General features: G+C 34.3%; 1 protein-coding gene across 7 annotated transcripts in view; it reads left to right on the top strand.

The window, feature by feature from the left end:
- The window catches only part of LOC108909440 (mucin-5AC), a 62,417-nt gene that overhangs the window by 42,090 nt on the left and 5,483 nt on the right, over positions 1 to 14,844 (top strand). For 5 of the 7 annotated variants that reach the window (XM_018713798.1, XM_018713782.1, XM_018713813.1 and 2 more), the window contains exons 2-6: positions 3,404 to 3,590; positions 3,649 to 3,898; positions 3,956 to 4,117; positions 4,171 to 4,235; positions 11,258 to 11,409. In XM_018713798.1, coding sequence (XP_018569314.1) covers positions 3,404 to 3,590; positions 3,649 to 3,898; positions 3,956 to 4,117; positions 4,171 to 4,235; positions 11,258 to 11,409 — 816 coding nt within the window. The remainder of the gene's footprint in view (positions 1 to 3,403; positions 3,591 to 3,648; positions 3,899 to 3,955; positions 4,118 to 4,170; positions 4,236 to 11,257; positions 11,410 to 14,844) is intronic. The other 2 variants (XM_018713829.1, XM_018713790.1) reach the window with 1 other exon arrangement.

Here is a 14,844-nt window from a genome sequence, read left to right as displayed (position 1 = left end):
TTCAGCGTTGTGTTAATGTTTTTCGTGAAACGGGCAGTGTAACAAGAAAAGTAGGAAGCGGCCGACCTAAAAAGCGGACTGAAGAATTAAAAGAAAATGTCCAACAAATAATGGAAAATGCGCCAAGAACTTCTGTACGTGTTTTATCACAAATGGTGGGACTATCAGTCGGTACCTGCCACACAGTGTTAAAAAAAGATTTATTTGCGTTTGTTCTCCTATCGATTAACTTGTCAGCAAGAACTTCATGAAGTTGATTTTCCGCGACGGGCTGTATTTTGTGAATGGTTTTTAAACAACTACGGTGAACTTCATAATATCACCTTTTTTTCTGATGAAGCCTGGTTTCATTTAAGTGGTTACGTAAACTCACAGAATATGAGATTGTGGTCTTCTGAAAAACCAGATAACTTTTTTGTCGAGGGCCCTCTACACGCTCAAAAAATTGGAGTTTGGTGTGCTCTCAATCGAAGGAGGATTTATGGACCTATTTTTTTTAATGGTACTCTTACTGCGCAAAGGTATAGAGAAGAAATTATCGCTCCTTTTGTTAACCAGCTGGAAGAAAACGAAATTACAAACTTTTACTTTCAACAAGATGGCGCAAGGGCACATACGGCAGGCGAGACGATGAATATGTTGAGGGAAGTTTTCCAAAATCGACTAATAAGTCTCAATGCTGAACATGAATTTCCACCGAGGTCATGTGATATTACGCCGTGTCATTTCTTTTTGTGGCCTTACCTTAAAAACACTATTTTTGAACTGCCTATTCCTGATTTAAACCATCTGCAGGCTCGACTTATAGACAAGATTCGTGAAATTAACAATACCCCGAGCATCTTAGAAAATGTCTTTAATTCTTTGAGGAAGGCGTGAAAAGTGCTTGGAACAAGGAGGGGGACACTTTCAGCAGCTGCTTTAATTTATTGTTATAATAAGGAGGGGGACACTTTCCGCAGCTCCTTTAATTGTTTGTTATTGTTATCACGATTATTCTTTAAAATAAAGTTATATAGTCATTAACGTTATTGAAACTGACAGCTGCTATACAGCTCGTTGAGAAATGAGGTTAAGTTGGTCGCTATAAGCTACTCCCTACGTCCAATGTATCAGAGCCAACTTCGACCACGTTTTTATTTGAACGCTCGTTATAATAAAAATTAATTCAACATACTACAGTTATCCCGATTAAATTTAAATAATTTTTAGTAATCTTTTTTTGTTGTTAGTTTTTGAAAACTTTTATTAGTCATTAAACATTCCTCGTGTTGTTCTACTTCTTACCATTTTCGAGATATTCAGTTATTTTTGAAAAATATCACGATTTCAGCTCTTTAAATGAAGCTAGATAGCGTCTAACTCGTTAGAATCGAGTCAGAAACCTGCAGTTTTCATACTTCGTTTTGGCATAAATTACTCTATCTTGTCATCTGTGAGCAAAACATGTACATTATTCAGACTCGGAAATACTGAGACCTACGTTTAATAATCTTACGAGTTGAAAAACTTTTTTTTCAAATAGAATGACCCATATTAATTATCATGGGTATATGCAAAATTGAATGGCCTTTCGACTGGTATAAGGTTGTCCATACCTATCTTTAACAGTTTTCCAGAAAAATCTGTTTCTTTTCTAAAGTCCGAAAAAGTAGCTATGTAATCAAGAAGGCCTTGCAAAACCACTTTTCTCTCACATTTTATCAAGCCTGGGACTGACAGTGTCAATCTTTACTGGCATGTTTAAAATGTGGTTTGACAAACAAAAGTAAACCACTAACAACAACTAAAACAAAACGCAAAACGAAACAAACTGAAACTCGGAACACAACAAAGAGAATACTTAGATCGCTGATTTACATCAATTGCTCGAAGTGTCCTATTTTGATTAATACACAAACGAATTCGATTTTTAAAAGACTGTTCAACATTGGTCAGCATGTCTGGTGTAATTTCTTGAAATGAAATGAAATGTCGCCTAACAAATCTTCTACAGTGTTTCTTAAATAGTTTAAATACACTGCTTCAGTTAGATGCTGGTCAAAAACGAATGGTCCAATGACATGAGTTCCCAAAAATGCTCTCCACACGTTCAAAGACTATCGTTGGCTATGAGTTGTCCGGAATTGATGAGGATTTACTGTGTCATAATAATAGCAATTATGACTATTAACGAAACCATTTTTATGAAAAGTAGCCTCATCGGAGAACATGACCCGTTTAAAATAATCATCATCTTGATTTAACATCTCAAGATTCTCAACTGCCCACTGACAAAACTCCAGTCTCCGCTGAAAGTCTACTTTTAGTAACTCTTGGTGGAATTGGATGCGATAAGGATGTGCTGTGCTGTGTTTTTGTAAAATCCTAAACCTATTTTGAAAATTTTGAAAAAAAAAAACGGAAAAATTCTGAAAAATTGGAAATGATATAAAAAATGTGGAAAAATATCGGTATTTGTTGAGTAGTATAATAATTAAAGTAATAAATTTCAGCATATAGAAATATGTATACATGACCAGTATGCATCTGTTTATACTGTTATATGAAGCTTCCACAACATCCTCTTCAGGAAATGGTGCACAGAAAACCACGAAATATAATCTTCCAAAACTAAAAGTTACCGATCTTTTGATTCCTAGAAAAATTATAACAGAAACATTAATCTAAAAAATAGACAGACAGTTGTAATTTCTTAGTATTAAGCAAAATTTTACGATTCAGTTAGCACTACACGCTCTGTAGCTGTCCATGAACATAATGAGGATTTTCTAATGCACATAATTATTCGTCAGTTTCTCTGTACCGCTGATATTTCCTTAGCGTTACATTTTCACGCTTCACAGGAAAAAACGTGTCAGTATTACCCGACACAATTTCATTATTTTCAATAAAAGAAAGAAAATACGATACAAAATGGTTCTAATGTTGTCCAAGTTGTACATTGCTCAATAAACCATTTTTATGTTTTCTCCTAACAAAGTAGCTACCATTAAAATACACCTTATAAGTATATGATTGAAACCAAGGCACGGCGCCATGATTTAATAAAAAATAGTCCAGATTAAATAAGCAAATTACATTAATTTATATCATACAACCTTGAGCCGACTTATGTTTATTTTGCGTAGGTAAAGCTGTTTCAAACGCTACAACGTCTAGTAGAATACACACCAATTAAAATATCAAGCAAGCAATAATACAAGCGATTTTTAAATTTCGCAATACAGATGCTAAATCTTAAAAAAAATAAATATGGTATTTTATCCTTTAGAATAAGTAGCTAAGTAGCGTGTAATGTAGGTAAACCGTAAAAAATCATTATTGTACTTAAAAACCTTTTAATGTGTCTTACAATACAAAACTACTTGTGGACTATTTCTAAGCAGATATATTTTTTTAGGAATATGCCACGGACAAAGAAAAGGCAGCAGAAATATCCCCGTAGGGGCAGACCTTAAGCAAGCCGTAAATTTCGACTGTCCCGAAGAATTTGGCTATTACCCCCACCCCAGTGACTGCACCCAATACTACGTTTGCGTATTTGGAGGAGCCCTTTTGGAATCATGCACTGGAGGGCTTATGTACAGGTAATCCCCCTCTAGTCCTCACACTTTGAAAAAAAACTCACTGGTTTCTTTTCCGCAGTCATGAACTTCAAACTTGTGACTGGCCAAGGAACGTAGGATGCGACGGTCTCGAAATATCAGCACCACCATCATCAGCTGCAGTCTCTACAACCTCCGCTCGAGGTCGAGATCGCGATAGAGAGAGGGAGAGGGATCGCGATGAACCTAGAGCGAGATACTCACCACCACCACCTCCGCAACCAGCTGCAGTGGTCACTAGCAGAGGGCAGTCCAGACAACTCCATCACACTCAACAGGAAATTATTAAGGTAGCGTCATCAACAATATAGTAATTTGTTCAAACCTAATATCTAAATCATTAACAGCAGCAACAGCAGCAACAGCTCTATGCTGATGCAGAGGAAACTCTGCCACCAGCTGAAGAAATCGAGAGCGATAGGCAGCAACGCGTATACCGTGGACAACCTTCTACAGTAGGCCAAGTGCAGAGAGACAGAGATGGTCTTAGACATTCCAATGCTATTCCTGTAAGTTTAAATCAGTCCTTATTAAATGCTAGTCTATATCACTATCATTGCAGTCATATACTGGACGCGGTGAAAAGATTGGAGTAATATCATTTGGAACTCAGAACCAGCACTATAGGTAAGTGGGTTTTTTTAATACTTGAATGAGTCTAAAAATTGTTTACCCCCATAGCAAAGTGACTGACGACGACGATTTACTTACTAACGACTTGACAATCAAGAGAAGACGCAAAAGACAAGCGAAGAGAAGGTAATTTCATTAACTATTAAATACAGCGGCAATAAATTTAAAAAGTTTCATAAGGTATTTGCTACTACAAGAATTTTGTATTGTGCAGTAAAGTTTTATCCCATTATAGCAAATACCTTATTTACATTCGTACTACGGTCTCGAAGTCAGAACATCCCAAGTAATTCATGATTTTTTAGTCGTCTAGAGGAAGAAGAAATGAGATGGCGAACCCACCGCGATAGAATTGCGCGAATAAAATTATCCTCCTCTTCTCCATCCCCAGTCCCAAAACAAAACCAGAAAGACGTCTTCAAACCTAGTCAACTACAAACCGATTCCAGCAACGACTTCAAACCTTTCGTTCCCAGTTACAAATTAAACCCACAGACACGCAACTCGACCACAAATACCAATTACGAAAAAAAACAATTAGCCACGTCATCCTCAAACCGCGACAATAACTACTCTTATCTTACAATCGGTAAGCCGGAAAGAGGGTTGCAACCCGCATTCACTAATGTCGTTACCAAAAAGGAGTCTGTAAGAGAGCTCAAGCCACCTAATAATACCACAAGGACAGTATCTACCCGTAAACATCACACAGAAGTTGTTACAAAGCCATATCCAAAAATTGAAACTAGTACAGCGGAAAGTGTTAGATCTGACAAAGGAGGGGCTAAGAAGCCTAAAGAGGACGGAAAAGAAACCGATGAAAAATCAGAAGAGGAAAGCAGCTCGTTTCACGACGAAGAAGACGACGAGGAACATTTCAATCCTCCCCCGGAATTCTTCAGAACGGAAAGCAGATACGAAAATATAAGAAACCCTTTCGCCGATCCAGATTTCGATTTCGATAAGTTCTTAGACAGGCTCCGTGGACCGACTCGGAAACCCCCAAAGGTAAAAATTATACCTAAAAGCCAACAAGGAGTGGCCCGTCTACCTGATAAGAGCCCTTCGGATCCTGTGGCTGGAGTAACTCAAGTGCCCTTACCATTTACGCCGAACGGTGTCATAAATCCTCCTGAACTGAATCAAACACCCCCACAGTACCAGGACCCCAAAGGCAATCCAAATGCTTATACGAATAACGTCAACAGGGCAATTCAACCTCTGCCACAGTTTCAGCAGCTGCAACCTCTACCCCAGCTGCAACAACTACCACCTCTAACACAGTTGCAAACTCTACCACAACTCCCGCAGTACCAATCGCTGCAACCGCTGCCGCAATTGCAGTCACTACCCCAGTTGCAATACAGACCTTTACCGCAAATAAACCCTCTAAATACACCGCAGCAATTGAAAACGATGCAGTTTCTACAATCGGCGGCTATTATTAATGAGTATATTGACAAGAATGCTCCCAAAACGCAACCACTGCCTGCAAAGCCCGACGCCAACGCAAATGCAAAGCCGCGCCTTCCCCTTTCCTTTGTTAATATTCAGACCCTCCAAAAACCAAATAATATCAATAAATACTACGAACAGAAAGCCCCTCAGGCCGTGCAAGTTCCCAATGACTTGGACAAAACATCATCCATACAGTCAAGACCGATTGTTAACGTGTACTATGAAAAAAATATCAACAAAGCCGTACTACCGGCTATTCGCGAAACAAGCAGCGTTAGACCTTCACCGGCCAGTACGGCAAGCCCACAGGTCATAATAGAACGTCACCAAACAACCGCCAAACCACCTCCAAAAGAATACTACTACGAATACCAAGACGCAACGTCATCACCTAAAAAGTTGTACTCCAGTCAAATAAAGACAACTATAAAGAAAGCAAATAAAGTCGTCGTGAAAAAACCTACAGTTGAATACGAATATTACTATGACGACTATGATGACGAATTTCCCGATAAAAACAAAAAGAATCAACCTAAAAACAATGGAAATAAGCAGAGCATCCAACCTACCTTAAGAGCAAATAATACCGCGGGCGGAGAAGTAAAGTATTCCGCAAGGTACCAAGAGAAACCTAGTGGTCCAGTAACGAATATCCCTAGACCCTCACCCACATCCCAAAACGTAGATACTTTCAACACACACTCTGTATACAACAGTCAGCTACCCAACACCACACCTAAGTCCCTCCTCAGTACCGCACGACTAAGAAAAAAACCATCCACAAGACCAGTTGTTAGTACAGCCACCGCAACTACCACAACTAAACCACCCAGAGGGAAACCAAAACAGAGACTACCGACACGCTTTGACTTAGACATTAAACGAGAACAAGTTGCGAAAAGGTAATATGACTCATGGACTTGAGAGACTAACCTTTTTTTTCAATTGTTAATTTATATAGTTCTCGTGTTTTCGTTATTTTAATAAATGCATGTTTTGCAGACTAATCTGTTTTTTTATTTGAAACATACACTGCGGCGACAAGTATGAAACCGAAAAATAAATATAAAATAAATGTTTTTCTGCATCATGTAAATATATCTACAGGGTGTCTAATATTAATAGTATACTTGCTTAAATTCTTTTTTATGCACATCAAAGTGGGATTACTTTTTAGCGGTGGCGATGATTTGTACACAAAGCGATTATAATTTGTTTGTCTTGAAATGTGAATTTTTATACAGGCTGTTACAAATTCGCTTCTCACTATAAAGATCTCGGAAACGGTAAGAGGTACGAAGTAGCTGAAAAGGGGGCAATGTTGCGTAATCAGGGGGATTAACATTATGCCTCTAAAAAATCAAGGCTAATTTTCGAAATATTTGAAATAAACCGAAATTTTGGAAATCCGTTTCATGTCAGCCTTGTTTGAGGTGATATTGAAAAAGGAAGAACACTTTCTCACGACCACTTTTTGCCCTTTATCGAATGGCATAATCAATTTTTATTTGTAACGTTTCGTCTCTCCAGGACCATCATCAACTTAATTTTTTGAAATACGGACCTAGAAATTGTATTACATTTTTTGCAAGCCTTCATGGCCCCCAATACTGTACTGCCTCAGCTCGAACCAGATTCAGACGTTTTGTCTCGAAAAATTCATCTTCAGTGTATTTATTCCAAATTTATCTAATTTTTGTATTTAGATTTCTTTATTTATTGACACTGTAAGTGACGTTAGAGTCTGTGAAATCCAACTAGTTATTTAAACTATTACCACCATGCGTTACAATAAAACATTATTAGAGTTTTATTCCCGTGTCCATAGTTATTTCTAGGCTTCTCGAGTGCTCAAAATTGAAACAAATTCAGATTTATTTTTTTTCAGGACATTCGTACAAATACATCTAACATGCTCTTTCACAGTTGCGGTTACAGATATAATGAATTCCGATAATATTACGCTGATTTTCATTTTCAACCTTTGCCAAAACGAAAATGTTTTTTGAACATTTACTGATATTTTTTAAAGAATAATATTCAGTTGACGTTTTGGTTGTTCATATGCATTTTTAAGAATTAATTTGTCATAATAAATAAAAATTAAAATTGTAATAATGTTTTAATTTTGAATGGTAATAGTTAATAATAATAAATGTTTTATTGTAACGCGTGGTGGTAATAGTTTAAATAACTAAATGGATTCAATAAACAAAGAAATCTAAATAAGAAATTTAGATAGATTTGGAACGAATACACTGAAGATGATTTTTTCGAGGCAAAACGTCTGAATCTCGTTCTAGTCTTCTTCTTTTTTCAATATCACCTCAAACAAGGCTGACAAACAAAAACGGACTTCCAAAATTTCGTTTTTTTTTCAAATATTTCGAAATAATGTTGGTTCCCTGATTACGCAACTTTGCCCCCATTTAAACTACTTCGTACCTCTTACCATTTCCGAGATCCTTGTAGTGAGAAGCGAATTTGTAACAGCTTGTATAGTGAAAACTTTCATAGAGAAATCGTCACCACAGTTACCGGGTGATTTTTTTAACCTGAAACTTTCTGAACTGAAACTGAAACTCTTGGGGATTATTTAAAAAATATTTGTACAAATTTACTTTAGTCTTTTATTATACTTGAAGTAGACATCACTGTAGATTTTCTCATATACAGGGTGGTTCTTAAAAAGTTGCACTAATAAAAGGGGCGATTCTTGTGACTATTTTACTGATTATTAAAAGCAAACTTGTTATTTAATTTTAAAATCAGGCAACGTTTTTTAATTTTTCATACTTTTTGCTGCAATGTATGTTTGTAACTAATTTTATTATCAGTCTATTTAATTTTATCTCATTTACGATTTTTCTGGAATCTTGTTAGGGAATTCTTAACTATAGTGGAGTTAATTTAATGTTACGAAAATTATGTTACTCAGACTCAAAATATTTTATCTCGCAAAACTGACAAACATGTTCATGGAAAATTCGGCGACAGTTTCGAAGACAGTATCGACATTTTTCGGTATATCGCTTTGTCATGTAGAAGGTGATAACAGGTACGTTAAAAAATGAATTTGTGATTGTAATTGCTATTACTCCGAAAATAATTTCACGTTTTTCTTTCAAGAAGACCTCTGGAGTTTTGAATGTAAAGTCCATCGTGTTTTCACCACAACTTTTTAAAACGGTAAGGTATGCCTAAGTAAAACAAGAAAAATAATTGAGGCTTCAACTGGGCAAGAAGACAAGTCGGTAAATCCCTTGAAATCGAGTATTTTGTACATATTAGATTTTGAAATATGTTATATTTTTGGGTGTGCCATTCACTATATTATGTGTGTTTAATCGATTTTTATTCTAGCGTACAGAAAATGTTCACGCAATATTTTGTCACATGCTACTTTCCCGAGCGAAAGTTTTTGGAACAGAAAACTTTTTCCTTAGCGGGAAAGTGCAAAATGTGAAAGGTAAACTCAAAAATTAATATATTACAATCACTCAGTTTGTTTCAAATCTGCAGATCAGTTTTTAAAAAAATAACAACGATCACATCTTACTTTATTTAACATATCTGTTATCAGTAGAATAAAAGCAAACGTAAATGGCACACCCAATGGTAGTAGTTTTTGTAGATACATAGATTTTGTTAAGCAAATAGTTAATACACAGCAGTTTATATTCTTTAAAAAATCACAACGACAAAAGTTAACTAACGGTAAAAAAATACTGAGATAATGATTAATTATTGAAGTAGTATGGTAAGTGGCAGTACCATTTAAATTAATAATTATTCGAGATTGCGTAAGACACGTTTTCCGAGGTAACGACGTTTTTGAAAGTAACTCACGTACAGTATAGTAAATCGTAAAAACTAGAGCCGTATTTAAAACTGTATTGGTGAAAGCAACAACTAAATTATGAAACATTGGAAATTGTTATAACAGCTTTATAAAAAAATGAACAACGCAAAGTAACTTAAACGCTATTTAAATCTATCATAAAACCTCTGGCAAAAACCTCTTTTTGTTGCATAACCTTAACTTTTGATCTTTACCTATTCATGGGAGGTATTTAGTTGGCATTACTGTAAATAACCTAACGACCTTTGACTTAGACATTTTTAATCACCTGTAGATATAGCAATGACTCCTACTCTACTACAACAAAAATCTACCGAATAACATGTAAATATTTTTCTATAGAACAGCACCTTGTACATACTTTAGTATTTCCATATCTCTTATAACTATCTATTTTTTGTAGTGCCTAAGCTTACCTTACACAATGTAGAGTGTCTATTCAGCCACAAAATGTTGTGATTGTTTTTCAGAGAAGTGACATATTTACGCTTGAAAAGGCCTTGAAAAAAACTTTTTCAGCGGTACAGCACTTGATATTTATCTTTTACAGTTAGACATTGACTATATCTGTCAACATATTTTTACATAATTGACTTTTAATATGTCTGCAGAAGCAGGAAATGTTATATAACGCTATTTTATAAACTGCAAATTATACGAAATGTCATAGGTGTTCAGAACGTTAATATAGGTAAAAAAAACAAATGTAATTAAAATTTTTGCATATCACCCGGTACAAATATTAACGGAAACAATATCATGGAAATATACTAGCATTCAGATAATTTTCCGCTGCCTAATCGACATCAACTACTAAACTATGTTGATTGTCTTTGTTTGCGAGACAAAAAGTGGTTGTATGGGTAGACCAATACGCTTAGCAATTACTGCGGGTAGCCGCAATAATCCATGTGCACCAGCCCCGTGGAAACCTAGCAATAAAGATGCTTATAGACATGCCATTTCTTTTACTTCAAATATTTGACCACGCATACAGGGTGCTAATGAACTTGGTGCCGGTGCCCAAAACTCAGCGCTACAGCAACAAATGTTCCCGGTGCGGGACATGTCGTTCAGGATATATTGCACGGTACACTTGACAAGCTCTGTGGGCATTTTCGTTTGCTTCGCCATAAATTATGAGCATATCATAATATTTGCGATTGCTAAATAAATGCGCCATTTCAAAAGAAAACTTGGAAATACGGCTATTAAACGTACTCTCGAAAAACAGCACAGCAATCACTACAACAATGTATTACAAACTAACCTTCGAATACAGTCCGGCTTCATAAGAAACCTACAAACTCGTAAAAAGTGTTTTTTATAAGTACTCGAAATACATGTATTTCAGCAGTTCCAAAACAGTTTTAAACACATTTTTAATTAGCTTGTTTCTCTATGACCTTAAACTTCCGATACAAGGTAGTGACATCATTTAACTCAGTATTTATTCCTTTTTCACCCTTTAAATTTTTGGCATAAGTTCATTAGCATCCTGCATAATTTATTTGTAGTAATGCACCGATTAATACTACTCTGTTTAATTTACCCAGTTACAAAACTTTTCGAAATGCTATTCCACTCAAATCTCATGTATATATGGAGGCGAGAAAATTTATGTACATACGGATTTTGTAAAATTTACGTTTTTTTTTTGCTACACTTTCGAATTATATGCTTTTTATTAATATAGTGATGAGAGTAGCGTCGCACCCGCCCAACCCTCAATCGCAACAGCAACTGCGACAGCAAGAAACCTTTACAACAGTAGTCAGTATACCAGCAACCACTACGACCCTTACTATGCTTTATATGATGACGACGTCGAACTTTATAGAGACGTTGGTAAGTAAAAAGTATGAAGTGGCGTCTAAGTAATTTTCAGCGATTTTAAACTAAAGGCAAGTTAACTTTGAAGTGTTTTGAACTCGTGTTTGTTCTATAATTGGGAGTTTTTCTTGAGAAATATGTTTATTTCATACATTTAGACAAATGCTATCTATCATTTAAACAGGATGTGCAAAAAATAAGAAGGTACGAAACAGTACACACTTTTCCTAGGCATTTGCTGGATAACTTTTCCTTCCAGTTGCGAGGGGTAGAAGTGACTACCCCTTCAAGAAATCTCTTGCGCAACTTTTTTGAAATAATAAATTTAATCTCTGGGAACATAATTAACTTTTTAAAAAACTGTTTAAAACAGTTTTAAATGATCATGTTGACGATAGACAAAAGGTTACGCAAAAATTACACGCAGAGGTAATTACTTCTACCTATTGCAGTGGAAGTGGAAGAAGATATTATTATTTATTTACGCCCTGCATGTTAATTTGATATGATAAAAATGAGCCTAGTTGCAAAAACGTATGAGCTTTTGTCCATTCATCAAAGTTTGTTTATCTCCATCGCCATAAAAATTTATATGATGTATCTGGTTACATTTCTTACGTTAGTAGTGTCATAAAGTTCTAATATGCGTTTTATTTCTTTATTATTACGTAATTGCATTTGAAAATATGCTGCAGAATGACACATCGAATGCTCTTTGAATTGATATAAAAAATAAAAATAGTACAAACTATTTCAGATACGTCCTTGAATATTTTTTGCAGTAGTTGAAGGTTTTTTTATCGTTAGATAAACAGTATCTCACAAATATTCGAATGATATTCCCTGCTGCCGTGCATTAGTAGAAACAAGTGGTTTTTGAAGTAAAGGTGTATACTATGTTTTGCGAGGATATTAAACAAATGAAATGTATTCTAATTACATCCGCAGTTATAGTGACAACTATTTTTTTGGTGATATTATACCCAATATCAGAAGGTAAATTGTTGTTATTAGTACTATCCATATTAATTCCACAAAATTATGTTATTAAAAAAAATTGCTTACCGCTGATTTCAAATTGTGTTATTAGTTGCCAGCCTCCATATACAATCTTCAGTAATAGCTTTCGACATCTGCAACAAAGAAAAGAAACATATATACAGGTTGCCCTGATTTATGCAATATAGAAGTAAGTAAAAAAAAACAAATGAATCAGATATTTTTTTAATAGATCCAAACTAAGAATGGGGCCATTTTTTATTCAAAATCTAAACTAATCTGTTGTTCTACATCTAACTACATCCGTAAGTATTGTATTCATTGAAATATTTTAAATACAAATTTGGAAATGTGACAGAATCGGGTATATTTGCATTTGGTAAATTATTTTATTTTTTACTCACTTAATTTGCTGTGAATTAACGCCGAAAATAGAACAGTTTTGCACGAACAATTCGCTTTCTTGCTTGTACAATTAATCATTAATAATTGAAGTAGGTTATGCCCATAGGGCAGAGAATAATGTTACTAGATTTTGATTAAAATAAATTAGTAGTAAGAATTTTCGCCCAAATAGTCCAGGCGGTAGAGCATTTTAGCGTTCGTATTTGTTGTTCAGAAAAATCCCAAATATTATGTAGAATAAGAATCCGAGTTTGCTTATTCCAAAAAACTATTGCTAAATTGAAGGGAACAACATACAAAAAAAAAACGAAAAATGGTCCGTTTTCGACATATTTTATAATATTGAAATCTAAATAAAAAAAGTCATTCTTTATTTTTTGTTTATTTGACGATTTTCTATAAAGTTCAACAAGTGCGAATGAAAAAAGTTGCATTTTGTATTAACAATGGGCGAAAAATAGTAGAAAATCATATGTATATTTGGAGCAATTTTTAAAATAAGTAAATATTTATAAATATTGATGAAACTTTGTGAACAAATAGTAAAACATATGCCAATTCTACCCTAAAAATTTTGAAACGATCGATCGCGTGCTTTTGGATTGACAGGATTGTTAATTAAGAAAATTTCAAAAAGTATCGCGTACTGTGGATTTAAATTAAGGTTTAGAAAGGGCACACAATTTTTTAGAGATACTTGTTGTCATAATAAACGAATGTCAATACTACAAATACCTATTTTTACACTTTTGTAACCATTTAGAATTTTTTTAAAATTTTACTCTATAAACAATTATTTATTGCCCAGAGAATTTTCTATGCAATCGACAAAATCTTGCACACATAAAAACTACGTCGTAGCCCTTTGCTTTTTAGCCAAATACGGCAGCATTCTACTATGTAGATTCTGATATATAGAAACATAAAGATAATAATAATTTATAGCTAACTACAAGTACTTTTAATATCCGTTTAGTGCATTTTCGGCAGATAAAAGCTTAATGAAAGAAAAATCAAGAAAGTGGTCACTGGAATGTAGCGGTAGATCGGGAGTGGGGATGACTGAGAGCATCACGACGATTTTATTTAATTTGATATAGCAAAATGAGAGGAATATGTCATCAAAAATCAATAAATTAAATAATTTTTGCACGAATTTTGAGTTTAAAGAATTATGCCACCTTCGTTTTTTAAAAAATAGTTATATTATGGTAATCAAGTTTTATTAGTTTGTGTTCATCAATGCATTCCACGAAATTCACGTTTTAATTAAATTAAAAATATATTTTCGTATTTTAATGATCTCTCTGTTAATTCATTGAAGTATAACAAAATTTTCAGTTAAATTAATGATACGAGGTAGTTGTTATTAACAGGAAAAATTGTATAAAAATCGATAAATTCGAATAATTTGATTTCATAACAATAGATAAAAATTATGTACATATCTTAAAATATTACAATTCGAGCCTCGCTTTCTTCAAAGGATTCATACAATTCTCATCGCTATCTGCCTCTTCATCATCATTATCATCTTCATCATTCTAGATGGTTATAAAAGTGTAAAAGTAGGTATTTTTAGTATTGATCATTGTTTATTATGACTACAAGTGTCTCTAAAAAATTGTGTGCCCTTTCTAAACCTTCATTTAAACCCACGGTACGCGATAAACTTTTTGAAATTTTCTTAATTAGCAATCCTGTCAACCGATAAATATTTACTTATTTTTTTTCGTTTTTTTTTTTGTATGTTTGTTGTTCCCCTGAATTTAGCAATGGTTTTTTGGAATAGGCAAACTCGGATTCTTATTCTACATAATACTTGGGATTTTTCTGTAAAACAAATTAAATGACTTCAAACACAAACGCCTACTTTTACTGCTCTACCGCCTGGTCTAAAAAAAGGGCGTGCACACTTACGATTTAACGACAATAATTTCAAGGAATTTATTCAATATAAATATATACATTCTTGGAACATAGTAAAAAAATATGTATTTGATTTGAATGGTATGTACACTTATAAATCAGGACACCCTGTATACA

The sequence above is a fragment of the Anoplophora glabripennis genome, unplaced genomic scaffold, assembly GCF_000390285.2.
Source record: "Anoplophora glabripennis isolate ALB-LARVAE unplaced genomic scaffold, Agla_2.0 scaffold9, whole genome shotgun sequence".
Lineage (NCBI taxonomy): Eukaryota > Metazoa > Arthropoda > Insecta > Coleoptera > Cerambycidae > Anoplophora > Anoplophora glabripennis.
This window is presented reverse-complemented; position numbering and strand designations above follow the sequence as displayed.